The 20,420-nt window shown below is 37.6% G+C and overlaps 1 protein-coding gene across 2 annotated transcripts in view; it reads left to right on the forward strand.

Annotated features, from left to right (window-relative positions):
- The window catches only part of LOC127427951 (calcium/calmodulin-dependent protein kinase type 1-like), a 70,462-nt gene extending 58,812 nt beyond the window's left edge, over positions 1 to 11,650 (forward strand). For both annotated transcript variants that reach the window (XM_051675925.1, XM_051675926.1), the window contains exons 5-12: positions 1,300 to 1,438; positions 2,217 to 2,343; positions 4,323 to 4,398; positions 4,563 to 4,675; positions 5,396 to 5,474; positions 6,388 to 6,475; positions 6,624 to 6,765; positions 10,367 to 11,650. In XM_051675925.1, coding sequence (XP_051531885.1) covers positions 1,300 to 1,438; positions 2,217 to 2,343; positions 4,323 to 4,398; positions 4,563 to 4,675; positions 5,396 to 5,474; positions 6,388 to 6,475; positions 6,624 to 6,765; positions 10,367 to 10,464 — 862 coding nt within the window. In that variant the 3' untranslated portion in view covers positions 10,465 to 11,650. The remainder of the gene's footprint in view (positions 1 to 1,299; positions 1,439 to 2,216; positions 2,344 to 4,322; positions 4,399 to 4,562; positions 4,676 to 5,395; positions 5,475 to 6,387; positions 6,476 to 6,623; positions 6,766 to 10,366) is intronic.
- Positions 11,651 to 20,420: the final 8,770 nt, after the last annotated feature.

A 20,420-nucleotide genomic window follows, 5' to 3' on the forward strand; every position in this document is an offset into this window, starting at 1 on the left:
TGTGATGTGCTCGTAGAGGTCCGGCTTTCTAGGAGAGTGGGATCGCTGGAGTAGAGGAGGAAGTTAGGATGAGCAGGTAAGTGAATCCGTATTCTTTGTAGGTCAGTCCTTCTGTAACGCTGGGTACGTGGAGTGGAAGAGGAAGAGAGGCAGGAGTAGATACTTTAAGTCTTTTTAATAACAAACGCTGGAGTGGAACAAAACAATAAAGCTAAACATTATACCACAACATAACACTTCAACACAACGTAACACTTCAAGGACTGACAAAGGAATGGGCAAAACTAGATATTTATACAAAAGGAGCTAAATGAGGGAATGGAAGACAGGTGAGGATAATAAGGAACAGATGGAAGTGATGAGGGCCGTGAAACATGGGAGATGTTGTCCGCAGGACAACTTCAAAATAAGAGTCCTTGAAGACGTGAGGGAGACAGCTGTGACAGTGTGCAGCATCTACCTGGATGATGCGATGACAGCCATAGTGCACCAGTACACTCACCACACACCAGCTACTGGTGGAGAGGAGTGAGTATATATGTATATAGATACTTTAATTTATTCATTATTATATTTTTATATTATGGTATTTACATGGTACTCTAAATGTATTTTATTTTGTGTAATTTTTTTCAACCAAGCACATTTCTGCCCAAATTTTCATTACTGTCATGCAGGAAAATAGTATCAAATGGTAAGGGAATCATATGGTAATACAACATGGTACTTTTCATACTATAATAAAAATGTGGTACTTATTTTTTTTTATTAGCTATTATATTCCTGTATTCATATACTATGGTTTTTAAATGGTACTCCAAAGAATACCATGGCATTACCATACTAAACCACCCAAAAACATTTTATTACCATTCTACATGCCCGAAAACCTTGCTATTCTCATGATGCATGTCCTAAAACAATATTACCATTGTACTGTTAGGTTAATTCATGAGAATAACAATTAATGTATTGGTATATGTAGGTAGTGTCACCATTTCTGAGGAATAATATTGTCTTACTTCTACAGAATGAGGATGAGTCACCTTTGAAGTTTACTTAACCACAATCTGTGTGTGGATATGTGTGAAAAAGAGAATGAAATACTGTACTACCAAGTCCTTGAGCATTAAATGAGTAAAAGAGCTTCATCTGGTGATAATGACACGGTACAGCATCACCATGTGGTTCTGCTGTGATCCTGCTGTGCACCAGTCTGTCTGGAGAAAAATGAGAAAGAGAGAGCATGGGTGATGGTGTGTGTGAAAGACACTCATCTCTCTGTTTTTCCATTGGCAGGGTTTCCGGTGGTGAACTCTTTGACAGGATTGTGGAAAAAGGATTTTACACAGAGAAAGACGCCAGTAAGCTCATCCAACAGATCTTGGACGCTGTGAAATACCTACATGACATGGGCATCGTGCACAGAGATCTGAAGGTGAGACTTGGTGGGCCTGGAGGGAGACAGGTCTGAATGAGCAGATTAAAGGAGCTGATTTCAAATGAAGATATTAATAGTAGAGTCTGTGTCCCTAGAGTTCATGAAAGTAGTTCTAGGTAAATGGATCAATCAAAGGCTCCGGTCCCATTTTTAAAGTTTAAAATAAAATCAAGGTGAAGAGTTGTTCATTTTTGCTTTTAAGTTTTGCCACAATTTTTATTTAAAAGATTTATTAATTCTAAATAATATAGATATAGATATTCTTTTGATAAAAAAAATGCATAAACTTATTTGTATAAACCATATTAATTCATTATTTTAGAATTTTAAATTGAATTAAATAATTGTAAATAATAAAAAAAAGTATTTATTATTTATTATTTTGCTCAAGCTGTGTTAGTGTACGCAAGAAGTCATCACTCACACAGTATAATACACACATATTTTAGCCATCCATCAGAGCAGTTAATCAGCACATTAAATAATGCTACAGAGTTACTGATTATTGTACATCAACAAATTGTCCAGCTTACGGCTAATGTGAGTTCTGTCAGTCTCTTTGCCATGTTTGTTTATAGCCAGGAATGGATGATCAATCCAATTCTTGCTCGGACTAATTATGTATGTCTGCTGACACACGAATAGAGACAATCAATGTGTGTGTGTGTGTGTGTGTGTGTGTGTGTGGTAGTTCACTTAACCCATTGTTTAAGAGAACATCTTTGGCCATAGTCTCATAGTAAAGTTGTTTTGTGTGTCTGTATTTGTGCTGCAGCCAGAGAACCTGCTGTATTACAGTATGGATGAAGACTCCAAAATAATGATCAGTGATTTCGGCCTGTCAAAGATCGAAGGTTCGGGCAGCGTGATGAGTACAGCGTGTGGCACACCAGGATATGTGGGTAAGATACGCCTCCATGCACAAATAAAACACATCTTTCCTTAGTGTGACATACTATACACAACTAAAACTAGGGTTGTCATGATACCAAAATTTCAGTAGCCGGTACCAAACCAGTAAAATGTCACGATTCTTGATACCAGTTTTGATAACACAAAAAACAAAACAAATACATTATATGCTATTGAACACACTCCTTTTGCATATTTAACAAAGTTAAATGTATCAATGTAATTAATTAATTAAAACAATTACATGTGTCCTTGAAGAGTTTCTTAATTATGTGAGCATTGTTTCAGGTTGTTTTTAAGAAGGACCCTGTGAAATCAATTTAATTTTTATTCTAAATTCCATCCAAATTGTTTTCTGTTCCATGTTTTAAAGTCTTTCAATTTCATCATCAAAACAGTGTCTAATCAAATGAATTAATCACACTTTAATCTAGTGAAAATAGAACAATTACTTTTCAACAACCATTGAATTTTTTAATCAAATTAAGTGCTTCTGTGAAGATCCTCACAGCATAATCCACAACACAAAATTGGTCTTTTTGTTTTTTTTTTTTTTTGTAAAAAACTAAAGTGCTGCACAACAGAGCATCACAGTATAAATGAAAACATTGATTAAAACTTCTGTTCAGTACAACAGCACTCATGCTTGTGAACTATTGCTTAAATAATATTATTACTATTACAGTAAATACTACATTATACTGTACAATAGTTATATATTTCTGTACCAATTCTCATTTCAAGCCTATATTTTTAATTGAACTTTTAATTTGACATGAAGGCTTTTCCATCTGTTTTTGATGGTGGTTTCACATTTCTAGTTAAGGAGGTGGTTATATGGCCCAATGTGATTATTAAAGTGCAAAATGCTGTGATTTAATCATATAAATATATACTGTGCAGGTGCTGCGCGCTTTACAGTAAATGTGCGCTTTCTGTGTTTTCAGCTTATAATCAGCTTCACACATTCACGTGTGTGCTGAAGCGTGCAGCACATACAGACTGTATTTAATTAAATTGCCGGTTTAATAATCACTGTTTAATAATCACACTTGGACATATAATTATTTTAATTTGATGAATTGTCTATTTCAGTGTTAAAGGAGTAACGGCACGCGTTAATAAGCGTGTGAGCATTTAAAAGCTTCCAGCAGTCTGTCAGTCAGATAGCGTGCGGGTGTCGTTTTGAGTCGGTGCTCGGTACTGGCGGTAATGCTGAAACAATGGTATCGTTACATCTTTTTTATTTTTGTAACAACTTGATATCGAAGTACCGGTAATTTTGCCTTCACTAACTAAAACTATTTAAAATGCCATTTTTCTAAATCTAATGTTGATTCAAATTGGTCGGTCAAATTGCCAAAAAACATTAAAGGGTGACCAGTCAGGGTCACCTTAAATAAACACTTTTCCTATAAATATTCCTTATATATAGATTTGAATCTAAAATCTCGATGTAGACACAAACAGTTCATGTCCATTTTATTTGTTAACTACCCATAAACATAAAGAGTATATTATATGTTTTGTTGCAGCAATGTTTTCTGATTTTCTAACATTTTTCAGGTTTTCAGAATATGTGTGTGTTTTGGAACTTTTTGTATACCATTGGATGTACTTTTCACTTGGAAGATTTTATGTTAAGCACTAACTGCACACTGCAGTTTTCATGAAGCATGTTCTGTGTGTGTCAGGGAGTTTAGATATGGGTTATTCTGAAAGAGAAGTGAAGCTTGGTATAAAAGTATCATAATCCCTGAATATGTAGATTCATACTTAAATACTCATAGCATGAGTTTATGTCTGGACATATTTGAAAATCCATTCAAATTACCATAAATTAAATAAACAAGATGTGATTGAGAATGGGATGTGGAATTTGTTTCTGTGACAGTACTTGATGTTTTGTACTTGATGAAGGGAGATGGCAGCTGTATTCATTTACGTTTATTTGTGTTCTGATCTTCAGCTCCTGAGGTTCTGGCACAGAAGCCGTACAGTAAAGCAGTGGACTGCTGGTCAATCGGAGTCATCGCATACATCCTGTGAGTATAGCGATCACTGCTGCTTATAGTTGTGTGTATATTTTTCCATCTTCTTTCCATCTTCTCTCTGTATCCTGTATCTTCTGTATGCCTGAACTAAATGAATTCTCAATAACTCAACTGACAAGCATGTAACGAGTTACCATTTCTCTGTCTCCTCACAGTTTATGTGGATATCCGCCATTTTACGATGAAAATGATGCAAAGCTCTTTGAACAGATTCTGAAGGCAGAGTATGAGTTTGATTCACCATACTGGGATGATATCTCTGACTCAGGTAAGTTTCCTCCCAAGGGGGTCTATAATATGTATAGAAAACTATCTGTTAGCATTCCCATTCTCAAGGGCAGCCTCAATTATATTTGCTCAGCTGGTGCATGAATTCTGCTATCTTTGCTCATGGGGACTCAATTCTGGGCACAGCTGTTTTTTAGCCAGTCACCTGATCCATAAATGACATGTGACTAATCACTTTGGAGCCACAGGGAAATGGACACTTAATCATTAATCTTACAGTTCATACGCCATCCTTTATTTTTAAACATTGCCCACCAACATTACTTACATAAAACAAGTACTAGACATAGATAACTAATATTGGCATCATAATTAATGCTGTATAGCTAGAGGAAAACTGGCTTGGGTAAAGCAATGGAATGCTCCGGAAGGAGTTTGAAGATGGCATCAGAGTGACATTTAAAATATGGACCAAGGGCAACATTTTAGTGGTGAAGACAAAAATTCCCCCCAGTGACATTTTTTGTCACTGGCTTGCAAGACATGTCAATGTGTCTGTCTTCTTCTTTTTTTTTTTTTTTTTTTTGCTAAAGAGTACTGATCAAGACTCCTTAAAAGCACATTACTTTACATTATGTCTGGTCATCGCTAATGAAATCTAGATTTAAGCCAAGTTTCTTTCTTTCATTTTTTCTTTTCTAAAGACACTATGGAAAGAGTTATGTCATGCAACTTTAACAATGTGCTGCTCTTTTCTCAGCCAAAGATTTCATCGTGCATTTAATGGAGAAAGATCCCAGCCTGCGTTACACATGCGAACAGGCTCTTCAGCACCCCTGGTAGGAATTCAGATGCAAACACTTAGACTGATCTTTAACAATTCTACTGTAAATCTCACATATAGCAATTTAATGCCTTTAGCAATATAGTCTTTCATGCTGCAATTTAATGCATTACAGCTCACATACAGAAATGTATTGCTGTGAGTATTACTGTAACCAAATGTCGTGGTTTTACTACTTGAAAAGGGCTACAAACATTGTGTCATAAGCCATCACCTTTCAACATTTCAAACATCTGTCAAAGGATGTAAGAATATTATGAGTAAATTTCACATGTAAGTTTCAGATGATGTTAAGGTTAAAATGATAATTCTGTCATAATTTACATATCCTCATGTTTTTACAAACACATATGATTTTCTTTCTTCTGTGGAACACAAAAGGTAAAATTTTAAAGATTGTTCATAGTGTTCTTTTTCATACAATGTCAAGGACAACAAATCCTAAAGACATTACTGTAAAGTAGGCTTCAGAAGACTTAAAATATATAGCACACGATTTGTGTGGACTGTTTTTATGGTACTTTTATGGTGCTGCTATTTTGTCTCGAAAGCCCTATTGAATAGAAAATTGCAGCGCAAATATTCTGCTTAACTTCTATTTTTGTGTGCCACAGAAGAAAGAAAGTCACACAGGTTTGAAATGATAAGATAGTAAGTTAATGATGACAGTATTTTCATTTTGGGTGAAGTATTGTTTTAAACTGAATTCTTACCAACAACATCTGAGGCTAAGTAAGCCTAAAAAAGTTTAGACAAAAACTAAATCCAGAACCAGGCATTTAAGAGCTCATTGAAAATTTAGATTAGCTAAAAAGAATGTATGTGCTGTTGCTTTCATTGACCCAGATATAATCAGATAAGACATCAGAAAAGGAAACTGTATCATGAAAATCTTTTTTATGCCTCAGGATCGCTGGAGACACAGCACTGGACAAGAACATCCATGAATCTGTCAGCGCCCAGATCAAAAAGAACTTTGCCAAAAGCAAGTGGAAGGTAAAGCCGTGCATATGAAGCAAATCTGTTGTTTGACATCAGTGAGAGGACTTCAAATAAGAAATTTCATACTTTCAAATACTGCAATATTTCAGGTGAAAAGCATGTTTGCTGATTTTAATGACCTCTTTATTTCTCTCATACACAGCAAGCATTTAACGCCACAGCAGTAGTTCGTCACATGCGCAGGCTGCAGTTGGGAACCAGTCAAGAAGGCCAGATGCAGTCCACCCTGCCCAGCCCCTGCCATGGACACCTGCTGCTGGCCGAAGGAGATGAGGAAGAGAGCTGTCAGTCTTGAAACATTTCACATTTACATTTCCTCTTGTAATTTAGCATATCCTTTCACTCAGACACACACTATTGTAAACATTAAGTTATGTTTAAGCAAAGCAAATATTTACGCGTTCTGAAGTTGTAACCACAGTGGTGAACAAACTGTGTATCTACATCTACATTGTGTGTGTGTGTGTGTGTGTGTGTGTGTGTGTGTGTATATATATATATATATATATATATATATATATATATATATTCTTAGTACGGTAATGCAAAACATAACGATTCAATAATTTTTTTAAATATTTGCATACATTAATTTAGCAGCCAGACTATAACACTGTACAGTATGTAGTACTATATAAGTGTACCGCATATATATCAAAATACTGGTCATTAGAAAGGTATACATTATAATCAAGGTACAATATATAGGCAAATATATACAGTATTACCTTAAATTCACCAATTTGAAAGTAAATGTTATAGACAAGAGTAAACATTGTATGACCATTTACACTATGTACAGTGATCACAACATTATCTATTGCACTTTTGTTATATCAAGAATCAGAACCCCTTGTAATGGAATTACACAGAAATGTAAACTGTACAAATGTATTTCAAATGTGTAGTTCATCCAAAAATGAAAATTCTGTCATCATTTTACTCACACTCATGTGTCTTCCATCTTCTTCAGTGGAACACAAAAGAAAGTGCAGTGAAAGTGACTGAGGTTGTCAGTCCTTAACATTCTGCCTAACGTCTCCTTTTATGTACTGTAAATGATAACAGAATTTTCATTTGTGGGTGATCTGTCCCATTAAGTATCAAGTGAGCAAAGAAATCTCATTACAGTAATGAGAACTGGGAGGGGGTGCTTAATCGGCATATGTCACAATGCAATATTAAAGGTGCACACAGTAATTTTTTCCTCATAAAAAAGTTTTACTCCTAAAGAAATGAATTGTAATTTAGAAATGTATTTATAAAATCATGAACACTCACATAAGATAAAGACTCCAGTCATATCAGTTACCTTATAAAAGCTGTTTTATTCTACATGGAAAGGGGTCCATTATGGGGGCTGCCATGATAGAATCACAAGACCAGTCAAATACTACTGCTTTTATTTCAGTAACCGCGCTGTTATTGGGCACTTTCACTCTTGGATTAAATTAATCATGGCTTACTGTAATAGTAAATTTCTACATTAGTATCAGTAGCTGAAAACGATTGTTTTTGAATGGTGCTGCATCCACACCACTAGGTTTTAATGTATATCCAAGATGACAGAAACAAAAAGGTTACTGATTGCACCTTTAAATATTAAAAATAGGCTTCATTTTCTTTATACAAAATATAATTTATTTATATTTTGGGTTAAAAATGACTTGGACGTGCTCGACTGGTTTTGTGTGTACTGTGTCCGCCAAAGCGTTTTTTCCTGAGGCCAGCGTATTTTTTCAGTTGTTTGCAATGGGAGAGCCGCCTATTTAAAAAAGCCAGCAAAGTGACGAGGCACTTAGCGTCTATTTCACATTGCGCACTTGCCGTTTTTTTTTTTTTTTTTTTTTTTTTTTTCTGGTCGCGAGAGTTGGCTCGTCACTGTCACTTTTTACCCAGCAGTCCAATCACAGTGGAGGAGGGGCGAGACAAATACCACACCGACCAACCGCCATATCCTACTTGTACAACGACTGAACAACAATGGAGAAGTTTGCTGGTCTCAGTATTCATGTCTGTAACAGATGACATTCCCCGACTACCACAATATTAATATGAAAGAATAATGCTTAAGCCTTCCCTTCATCCAGAGCAAGGGCCAGAGCAAGTACTCTTCCTTGTGCCGACATTTTTACATTCAGTACTTAACACAAACTATCTGCGAAATTAGGTACTTGCAACACATTACTTCCGCGGATATTCCGTATCATAGCAACCAAAGCGTCTCAGCTGACAAAACGCTGCGCCTTTCAAGCGCTCCCAGCTGGACGTTTCAGCTGGCAAAAAAACGCTTTGGTGGACACAGCCTTATGGAGAAACTCCCCAGTAATCTCTCTCTCTCTCTCTCTCTCTCTCTCTCTCTCTCTCAATAAAATTAAATTCAGCTTTATTGGCATGACAGTTGGAGTATAGTATTACCAAAGCATTTTAATCTTATGTAAATACAAACTGTTTTAAATAAGATAATAATACAATAATAAATACAACATTAGTAGTAATGATGGATTCATTGTTTCAAATTTGAGGAAAAACATGTCACTCACAGTGTGGTACTTGGGACAGATGAGAAGAAAGTTTCTCATCCTCTATTTGCTTTGGGTCACAGTATCTGCATATTCTCTGCTCTCTCTCGTTGTCCAGGCTTTCTTATATCTTCCTCTCTCTATTTCTAGATGATGATCACTTAATCTGTATTTTGAGAGGAGTTTTCTCTCTTTAAATTGTTTAATTGATAGGTCAAATTGAGTTTTTAATGTTTTATCATGAGTATCTTTTAGATTTGTTTCAATGTCTTTAATAATGATTTTAGAGTGGTACCTGGAGTCAATCACGGGTTGAGTTTCATTAACTAGTTTAAGAGCCAGTGTAAAAACAAAGAGGATGAGACACTGGTGGGATCTCATTGGCGAGGAGGGCTTTATATTTTATAGACTCGGGCTCAGACTGATGGAGGTGATGCCAGAATTGAACAGATCTCTTCTGTATTTCAATGATTAGGGGATACAAGCCTAATTCAGTCCTGCAGCTGGTATTGGAAGTGCCTCCATGTACCCCCAAAATATTTCTTGCAAATTTCAACTGAATTTTTTCTATAGCAGTTTTATCCCAATTTTGAAAATGTAAGACCGGCCCCCAAATTTCACATCCATATAATAGAATTGCTTTAATGATTGAGTTGTATAATTTAATCCATGTTTTAATTGGTAATTTCATATGGCCAAATTGAGATTTAATTGCATAAAATGCCCTCTGCCTTTTCACTCAATGCATTTACAGCCAGAACGAAACCCCCAGATGCACTGATCGCAGTGCCCAGGTAATTGTAGCTGGTGCTGTGCTGTAGGACCTCTCCTCTGTAGGTGAACTGGTATTTGTTTCCCTGAGATCTGGTCTTCTTCTGGAATACCATGTCTCTGGTTTTGTCCAGGTTGACTGTAAGGGCCCACTCCTGACAGTACTCCTCCAGCAGGGACAAGCTCTGCTGAAGACCCTCTGCTGTGGGAGACAGCAGGATTAAATCATCTGCATACAGCAGACATTTGACCTCAGTGTCATGTAGAGTGAGGCCAGGGATACTGGGCTGCTCCAGAGCTGCTGCAAAAATATATTATATAGATGTTAAATAGGGTTGGACTCAGACTGCATCCCTGTCTCACTCCGTGTCCCTGGTGGAAGAACACTGTTCTGTGATTTCTCATTTTGATTGCACATTTACTGTTTGCATATAGGGATTGTATAATATCAAATGTTTTTCCGCCAATGCCAATTTGAAGAACTTTGTAAAATAAACCAACGTGCCAAATTGAGTCGAATGCTTTTTTAAAACATGCAAATATTTTTCTTTGTTTGTCTCTCTATCTTTCTCTCTCTCTCTCCCCCTCTCAGCCCTGCAGAGGGAAAATAGTGGCTGTTCCGAGGATGTCAGTGAAGGAAACGACACCCAAAACTGCACCTACCACGTCCATCCCACCAGTCGGGTCTGAGTGTCAATTATCCTACAGTAACCAATGACTGACTGTCCTGTTTTTCCATTGGTGTCCTGCCACACCCCAGTCTGACCAGGAATACTGAGTAACTCCAGCTTCCTGCCACAAGGAGGCACGGCAGTGTAAAGAACCTAGGTGGGAACAGGGTCACTACTATTCCAATGAAAGGATTCTGTTTAATGAAAGGAGAGTTCAAAAAGAAAAGAGACAAGAAGATTGCCAGAGGTGCTTTATGCGTAATATATGCTATTGTGGGAGCTGGATAGTGTTTGGACAGTGTTTTAACTAATTTTTAAAACATCTATTTTTATGTAATTTCCTGAACTAGGAGTATAGTGGGCCTATATCTGTCTATGTCTGTCTTCTTTAAAAAAATGAGTGCCACGTTTTGCCTAAAGGTTGTTTTCTATGGCTGTTGGTATGTGGCCTAATTCAGTCCACACAATAGTTTTAGATCTGTCAAGATTTTACAAGGTTGCAGAAATATTGAATTTTGCAGGGCACACTTCACAACAGGTTTCACAGCCATGAGATTTTACAAGATTCCACATCTCGATTGCTCTGCACTTCCATAAGAGGCACTAATTAAGTCTAAATTACATTTTGATTTGTCTTTGGTTCACTTTTTAAGGTTGTGTTACACCATGTCTACTCAACAAATCTTTAACTCATTGTCAGTATGCTTAAGAGCCTTTTTGTGGCATCGGATGTTTTCTGTCGTGCCTTCATGGATTCAGTATCAATGTTGTATTTTTTTATTTGTTCACAAATTTCTTTGTTCTATTTTTGTCTTATTAGTTGGGAATGTTGTAAGCTGTACATGTTAAAACGGTTGTTTACTGTCAAGTTTACCTACAAGGCTATAGCTTTACTATGTCGGTAGACCCTTTGTAAATGTGTAATGTGTGCTGCCATCCTTGTAAATACTGCAGAGCTTTTGTTTCATCTTCATATTTTGTAAACCCCTTTCTATTACAGCGTTAAAGTACTCAGGGGAGGAATAGAAATCAGAGGATTTTGATATATTGAGTGGTCGTTTTACAAGGGAAAAAAGCTATAGGAAACTGAAATACACATCACTACAAGGCTATGCTTCTAACTATATTTGACATTCTGGATTCTTTTCGATGTTGGAACCTGTATGAAACTAACCTCCATTAAAGGATGTGAATGTGTGACTTTATTGTTTTGTTTGTTTCCATTACTTCCAGACAGAAGTTGTTAAAAAATGTTAATGATGGAATTTGTTTTTTTTTTTGTTTTTTTTTTAATAGTTACATAATAGGATTCTCCAGATGTTTGCAAAAAGTGCTGTAGTTTCCACAAATGTGTTGGAAGTCATTGTGTTTTCCACAAGGATTTTTCCATTAACACAAGCACAAAAGGCTTTTTTCACATTTTTCTTTTTGGGTAAACTTACATTTTTTTATGCTATTAAGGGTGAAGTGAGTCATTTTTGTACCACTATGTCAGATTTCACAAAATTATGTCTGTTTCCAAACAAAATTCCCAAACACAACCCCTATCTGCCATTTGGTCAGACAAATATTTAAGTCTCATACCAACACTTTACAAGCAGTTTAATAGGTCATTTAGTCATTACATAGTCCAAAATGGTTGCTGGAAGATTCTTGCGTACAATACATCATAATGCAGATAGAATCGTTGAGTTAAACTCTTAAAGGAATTCCGGGTGCAATACAAGTTAAGCTCAATCGACAGCATTTGTGGCATAATGTTGGTTACCAGAAAAATTAATTTAGACTTGTCCCTCCTTTTCTTTAAAAAAAGCAAAAATGGAGGTTACAGTGAGGCACTTGCGATGAAAGTGAATGTGCAATTTTTAGAGGATTTAAAGATTAAAAATGTTAACATGATGTTGATTCTGTGTGAGAAGGTCATTATGTAAGAGGATGTCCTACTTTAAAAATGATGCCCAATGAGTGACGTGACAGAGCTTTTGCTTCAATGGAAAATCAAACCCCCACCCCTGAAAAAAAAATAAGAAATGCTAAAAAGGAAATGGACACAAACTGGTGCTAAATTGAAATACAAGGAACATGTATAGATTTTTGGGGTTCCCTTTCGATTCAGTCCACTCAGCATTGTTATGGGGAAAATACTTTCCTCGACAACCTAATTGAAACCCTTGTAAAATAACGCCAATCTTCTGATTCACAATGATGTTTGAGCCCCGCCCATTGAGGCATGCAGTAGGCATATATAAGCTGGTGCGCAAGCATTATTAAATTTTTCCTTCACAACTACGAACATTTGACTTCCACTAGGATACCCTCTACTGCTTCGCCATCGGGATACACAATTCAGCGGACAATTCTTCTCAGCGAGATGCCAGCAGGATGACTCATCACCTGTGCTCCTAGCACATTCAGTGAGAAAGTTTACTGCTCCCCTGTGTGTTCCGGTGAAGTTTTGTCCACCTCGCCATCGAGGACACTTATCGGTAACGGGTTCTTCGCTTCAGAGGCTTGCTGTCAAACATCGCAGCGCTTCAGCGAGACACCCGCTTCCTACAGTGCTCCGGCAGGAGTTAAATGTATCCTTACAATATCCTTTATATATATATATATATATATATATATATATATATATATATATATATATAAAACCCTAATTCTGAAAAAGTTGGGACAGTATCAAAAATGCTAATAAAAACAAAAAGGATTGATTTGTAAATTATATTCACCCTTTGCTATATTGAAAGCGCTACAACTAAACATTATATGATGTTTTACCTTGTGAATTGCATTGTTTTTTTTTTTATGTACAATAATTTCAAATCAGATGATTGCAACACACTCCAAAAAAGTTGGGACAGTCGAGAGTTTACCACTGTGAAACATCACCGTTTCTTCTAATAACACTTATTAAGCATTTAGGCACTGAAGACATAAGTTTAAAAAGTGGAATTTTCCCCCATTCATCCATTATGCAGGTCTTCAGCTGCACAATTGTATGGGGTCTTCATTGCCGTATTATGCGCTTCATAATGCACCACACTTTCTCAATTGGAGATGGTCAGGACTGCAGACAGGCCAATCTAGCACCCGGACTCTCTGCTTATTTGGCCAGTATGTGGTTTGAAGTTGTCCTGCTGAAAATGCTGGGACATCTCAGGAAATGAAGGTGCTTGATGGCAGTATATGCTGCTCCAAAATTTGTACTTATCTGTCTGCATTAATGGTGCCCTCACAGATGTGCGAGTTACCCATGCCATGGGCACTGACGCACCCATGGCCCATACAAACACTGGCTTTTGGAAATGTAAGTGCAGTGTAGTTCTAGTGGGAAGACTAGCAGCTGTACATCATCGCACCATTAGCTAGGTAACTCCTAGACAATCACATGGAAGCCACTGCCTTATAAGTCTGCTCACAATCTATCACATTGCTGCACGGCAACCTCCACCACCCCACCACCACCAGTTGAATCCTGTCCTGCATGGAGGTGGGCTCCTCGCCCCTGCCTGCTATCTCCGGCAGGATCTGATGGTTCCAAGTACAACAACTTCGGACTGCCAGACGGGGCTTACGCCAAAGAGAGACATTGCATTTCCTGTTTTATATTCATCAAATAAATGTAATCTAAAACTTTACTCAAATCTGTGAGTCTTCCTGATAGAACTGATGCTGATAAGAGCTTGGATGGTCCTTTTCCTCTTTGGCCCAGAGAACACAACGCCTATGTTTCTCAAAAACTATTTGAAATGTGGACTCATAGGACCAAAAACATGGTTCCTCTGTTCTACTTTCCATCTAAGATGAGACCGAGCCTAGAGAAGTCAGCAGCACTTCTGGACAGTGTTGATGTAGGACTTCTGCTTTGCATAGTAAAGTCTTGCATCTGTGGATGCAGCGACGAATGGTGTTGACTAACAAAGGTTTAATAAAGTAATCCCAAGCCCATGTTCATGATATCTATTACAGATGAATGTTTTTTAAGACAGTGATGTCTGAGGGTTCAGAGATCACGTGCATTCAGAAGTGGTTTTCATCTTGCCCTTTACGCACCAAGATTTGACCAGATTCTTTGAATCTTTTAACTATATTGTGCACTGCAGTGGGTGAAATGCCCAAAATTCTTCATCTGTTGGCAAATTGACAAGTCTTGAATGATTCTTGCTCTTGAAGGACTAGGCTGTTTTTGGAGGCTCCTTATATACTATGACATGATTGCCTCACCTGTTTAACATATCCTGTTTCACATTGCCTGGTTATTTTAACTTGTCAAATTGTTATTAATCTTAAATTGCACATCTCAGCTTTTTTGGAGCGTGTTGCAGTCATCTGATTTGAAATTACTGTACATAAAAAAAAAATAATGAAATTCATGAGGTAAAACATCTTATGTTAAGTTGTAGTGCTTTCAACATAGCAAAGGGTGAATATAATTTACAAATCACTCCTTTTTGTTTTATTAGCTTTTTGTATACGGTCCCAACTTTTTTGGAACTGGGGTTGTATATATATATATATATATTGTGACAAGGCAGGCGAGGAATATACGAGGGAGCAGGGAGCAGAAGATACAGGTTTTGGCCCGGGGTTCCCACCATAATCCACTGTGTAAAGGGATCCGCAAAGTTCCAGAGCCTTCTCCACGTATTCGCAGAGCGTCCAGTGAGGATCAGCTGGAGGCATCAGTTCCTTCAGTGCACTACTCAGACCGGTCCGGAAGAAAACCACCAGAGAGCGGTCTGGATAGCGCACTAAATTTGCTAGTTCTAAAAACTCACGGACGTGATTGTCAACTGGACGGTCCCCTTGCTTAAGAGGCAAAATTCTTACAGCTGCTAGATCCATTTTTTGGTAATTCTTTCTGTGACGAGGCAGGCGAGGAATGAGGATCTAAATGCGGCTTTAATGAAAGCAAAAGATGAACAAAGTAACTCCGAATGAAATGAAACAAAAACACGGGAACCCAGGCACAGAACATGACAACACATGTCAAGACTGACGAAACCAGGGGAAACAAGGGCTTAAATACACATGGGCAAACAAGGAAACGAGGAACACCTGGGGAAAACAATCAGAGGAAAACCAATCATGAAAAGAAACTACAAAGGACTACAAAACGAACAGGAAACAGGAATGAGGAACTAAACAGAACACAGGGAATACGTGACAATTGGCATTATATTCATGATGTTAGCCAGAGGGGAACTGGCCCCCACAGTGAGCCTGGTTTCTCCCAAGGTTATTTTTAACCAACATCTTATGGAGTTTTGTGTTCCTTGCCACAGTCGCCTTCGGCTTGCTCACTGGGTTTCTAAATACAATTATTATTTAATTACATATTTTTAAACACAATTCATAATCGTATTTGACCAAACTACACAATGATGACTCTAAGACATTATAGATATTACAGTTTCATTTTCTGTTAATGCAAGATTTTCTGTAAAGTTGCTTTGAAACAATGTGTGTTGTGAAAGGCGACATACAAATAAAAATGACCTTGTTTAAATATTTTTACTTAAAAACAAGACAAAAATACTCCATAAGAAAAATATTTTTTTGCAGTGTGGTAAAACTAGTTGTATTTGTATTAATTAGCATACCTGGAACCAGCGTTCAAATACCAATCTGAATGGAGAAAATATAACTGAGCTTGACATCAGTTTTCATGTACTTTTGTTGTATGGAAAAGAGCATCACATATTGCAGAATAACTCCTTTTGTGTTCGGCAGCCTAAGTCCCCATTCGCTTTCATAATTGAAAAGACTGGCCAGTACATTCTTTAATATTCCTCCTTTTATGTTCCATGCAAGAAAGAAAGTCAAATGGGTTTGGAACGACAGAATTTTCCTTTTTTGTATGAAGTAGTACTTTAAGTGTGGCTTAAGTGTCCAAAAACTTTTTGGGGCCTTTGTAAATTACTTAAATTTGTATAGCTTTAGTAATATAAAGCTGTATTCTGTTAGCATTTAGCAGACTCAATTTAACAAGAGTTCAAAACTTCTTCTTCTGTTGTATGTGGGATTGTAGAACTCAAGTTGAGCCTATATACACAGTACAGTCTGGTTGCGACAGTGCACAACCCTACACCAGCAATTCTGTTCCGTTTTGTGTCTGTCAACACCTGCTACAAGAGGGTGATGAATACTTTTCGGCCATATTTCTTCCAATCGACTCGTTCCCTCCTTCCCTGCTCAGTGTCGTTCCCAGGAGGCTACAGCCGGTGTTTCTAACAGTTATTTGAGGCTACCAGACCTCTGCACAACCGCTTATCTTCATGTTTTACAAAGGGAAGAGAAGCCCACTCTGTCTGAATGGAGACCACCCTGTAATGACCATAACATATTACAAGCGTTCTAGATCACTGGAACACATCAGCCCACTTTCTAATTCAATTCAATGCTCTACACTGTAAAAACAACTTCTTGTTTTGTGTTTGCAATCTTCCCCCTTGTCACCACTGTTCTAATCTTAAACAAACTTAAAGTTATTTGTCAAAAAAATACCTTGCTGTAAATAATAATCATAACAATTTTAAAATAATAATAATAATAAAAAAATAAAAAAAGCACATTGTTTTTCTTAGATTCAAAGTAAATTCAAAGTCATTAATATGTCTTAATATCTGGGATTAAAAAAAAAAAAGATAATTGACAATGTTATATATATAATTTTATGTATTTATTTATTTTGTACCTTTTTTTTTTTGTTGTTGTTTTTTTTTGGAGAACATTTATAAAAAAAAAATTAATTTTTTTTTTTTACAGTGCTCCCTCTCTCAATTTCTCATACAGTTTCCTTACGTTTCTTTTCTTAAATCACTCTCTCACTGCTCTCTCCTAAACCACTGAACTCTCAGTTTCCTGTTAGAACAGACCACTAATATGTTCTGTGATGCAGGCAAGCTGAAAAAATGAAAGACTGAAAAAATGTCTTTGGTCTCAAGACTTCCACCTCTCCAACCACTGCTGCAGGGACAGTGAGCCAGTCTGCAAGAAAACATTCTGCCTGCACCAGCATAATAAACATTTCAAGAGTAGTTAAGCAAAAAATAATTTACTCACCCCTCATGTCGTTCCAAACCCAAATGTTTTTCTTTCATGAAAAACAAAAGGAGAATTTAAACAGAATGTACTGACTGCTGTTTTCCACATAATGTAGGTGAATTGGAACTGGGGCTGTTGAGCAATAAAATGATACAAAGGCACCAGAAAAGTATCAAAAAAGTAGCCCATACAACTTGTTATATTACAAGTATTTTTGAGCCATAAAAAAGGTTTGGGTGAGGAACAGACCGAAATATTGTGCATATGCAAACATGGCGTGATTGTTCACAGGACAAACAAGAACTAATGGCATTTGGCATCATTAACGTTAGACCTGATGCAATGCAACTTCAAGCAGCAAGATTGAATATTCGAAAGCACAAATCAGATTTGAGAGCCACAACAAAGGGGCTGAATTTAAGATTAAAATATTCTTCTCAGCTATAGCTCTCAGATCTCATTCACACTTCTGCATTTATCTTTAAAGCTGTTGTAACCATTACACTTTAAAGGAATAGTTCACCCCATTTTTTCTATGTTTTACTCACCCTTATGCCATCCCAGATGTTTATGACTTTCTTTCTTCTGTAAAACACAAACAATGTTTTTTTGAAGAATATCTCAGCTCTGCAGGTCCATACAATGCAAGCAAATGGTGACCAAAATGTTGATGCTTCAAAAAGTATATAAGGGCAGCATAAAAGTAATCCATATGACTCCAGTGGTTAAATCCAAGTCTTCAGAAGTGATATAATCGGTGTGGTTTTTAAAAAAAAATTTTTTTACTATAAATCTCCACTTTTGTATTTTTGGTGATTTGCATTTTTTGTGCATGTGGCCATCTATCTACTGGTCAGGGGTGGTCAAAGGTCGAAATTTATAGAAAAAAAAGGACATAAATATAAAAGTTTAAATTGAACTTTCCTTTTTAGCATAATCTAATTGTTTTAGCAGACACAGCACTGTATTCAGATATGATTGTGTTTGTAGGTGTATTTTGCAGGTGTTCGGCCACAGAATAAAAGAGTGTATATGTAGATCTGTCTGGATTCTTTCCATAGTCCTCTGTCTTCAGTGTTTCATAGCGTACTGCGGTGAATGTTTCCAGAATTAATGAACGTGCACAACACACACACATAAAGCACATTAACCTTTCAACAGCAGCACATTGTGTGTCAGTCATCAAGAGTCAGTGCGGATACCACATCCATCAACATGGAGGTGAAAACAGTCTAACACATGGACCAGTGCCCTCAGTCAAGAGGTTGCATCTCACATGAGAGTCTGAAAAAAAAGGCTTTATTACTGTGTTTCTGTTCCCATATAAGTGAGAGAGAGAGACCTGCAGGTGAGATTTTGAGATCAATAATGAGGTAAGAGAATCAGAATCAGAATGAGCTTTATTGCCAAGTGTTCACACGTACACAAGGATTTTGTTTTTCTTTTTTTCTTTTTTTTTTGGTGATAGGAGAAACAAGTGCAAACAACATTACAGTGAGACACAGAATATAAAACAAGGTAAGAGTATTAATAGACAGACAAATAATAGGACATATAACAGTGTGGCGTATGTACACGTGCAAGTGGTTATGTATGTGCAAGGTAGGGGTATGTACAGTTATTGAATTAAATATGTGTATTTACATATGTACATGAGATAGGTATTTACATTATTGCACTATGGGGGAGTCCTGAGGCAGTTTAATTGTTCATGAGGAAAGTGGCCTGAGGGTAAAAACTGTTCTTGTGCCTGGATGTCCTGGCGCTCAGTGCTCTGTAGCGCTGGCCAGAGGGCAACAGTTCAAAGAGGGAGTGGGCAGGGTGTGTGGGGTCCAGAGTGATTCTGCCTGCACGTTTCCTCAATCTGGAGACATACAGGTCTTGGAGGGTGGGCAGGGGGGCACCAATAATCCTCTCAGCAGTCCTGACTGTCCGTTGTAGTTTCCTTCTGTCTGATTTGGTGGCTGAACTAAACCAGACAGTTATAGATGTACACAGGAAAGACTCAGTGACAGCCGAGTAGAACTGTGTAAGCAGCTCCTGTGGCAGGTTGAACTTCCTCAGCTGGCAAAGGAAGTACAACCTCTGCTAAGCCTTCATCACAATGGAGTCTATATGGGTGTCCCACTTCAGGTCCTGAGAGATGGAAGAGCCCAGGAACCTGAATGACTCCACTGAAGTGGGGATTTCTCTTGAAGTCCACTATCATCTCCACTTTTTTGAGCATGTTCAGCTCAAGGTTGTTGTGACCGCAACAGACAGCCAGCTGATCAACCTCCCATCTGTATGCAGACTCGTCACCATTGCGGATGAGGCAGTTGACCGTGGTGTCATCTGCAAACTTCAGGAGCTTGACAGAGGAGTCCTTTGCAGTTTAGTCATTCATGTACAGGGAGAAGAGCAGTGGAGAGAGTACGTATCCCTGAGGAGCACCAGTGCTAATAGTGAGGGTCCCAGTCTCACTAGCTGCTGCCTATTGGTCGGAAAGCTGATGATCCATTGACAGACTGGGGTGGGCACAGAGATCTTGGTCAGTTTGGTTGAGAGAAGATCAGGCATGATGTTATTGAAGGCTGAACTGAAGTCCACAAATAGGACCCTTGCATAAGTCCCAGGTCTGTCGAGGTGTTGCAGGATATAATGCAGTCCCATACTGACAGCATCACCCACAGACCTGTTTGCTCAGTAAGCATGGGTCCAATGATGTCCTTCAGGTAGGCCAAAACCAGTTTCTCAAATGACTTCATGACCACAGATGTGAGAGCGACAGGTCTGTAGTCATTAAGTCCTGTAATTTTTTTTTTTAATTATTTTTTTTTTTTTGTGGACCGGAATGATGGTGGAGCACACTTGAAGCAGCAGGGAACTTCACACTGCTCCAGTGATCTACTGAAGATCTGTGTGAAGATGGTGGCCAGTTGGTCAGTG

Source organism: Myxocyprinus asiaticus, chromosome 37 (genome assembly GCF_019703515.2).
Source record: "Myxocyprinus asiaticus isolate MX2 ecotype Aquarium Trade chromosome 37, UBuf_Myxa_2, whole genome shotgun sequence".
NCBI lineage: Eukaryota > Metazoa > Chordata > Actinopteri > Cypriniformes > Catostomidae > Myxocyprinus > Myxocyprinus asiaticus.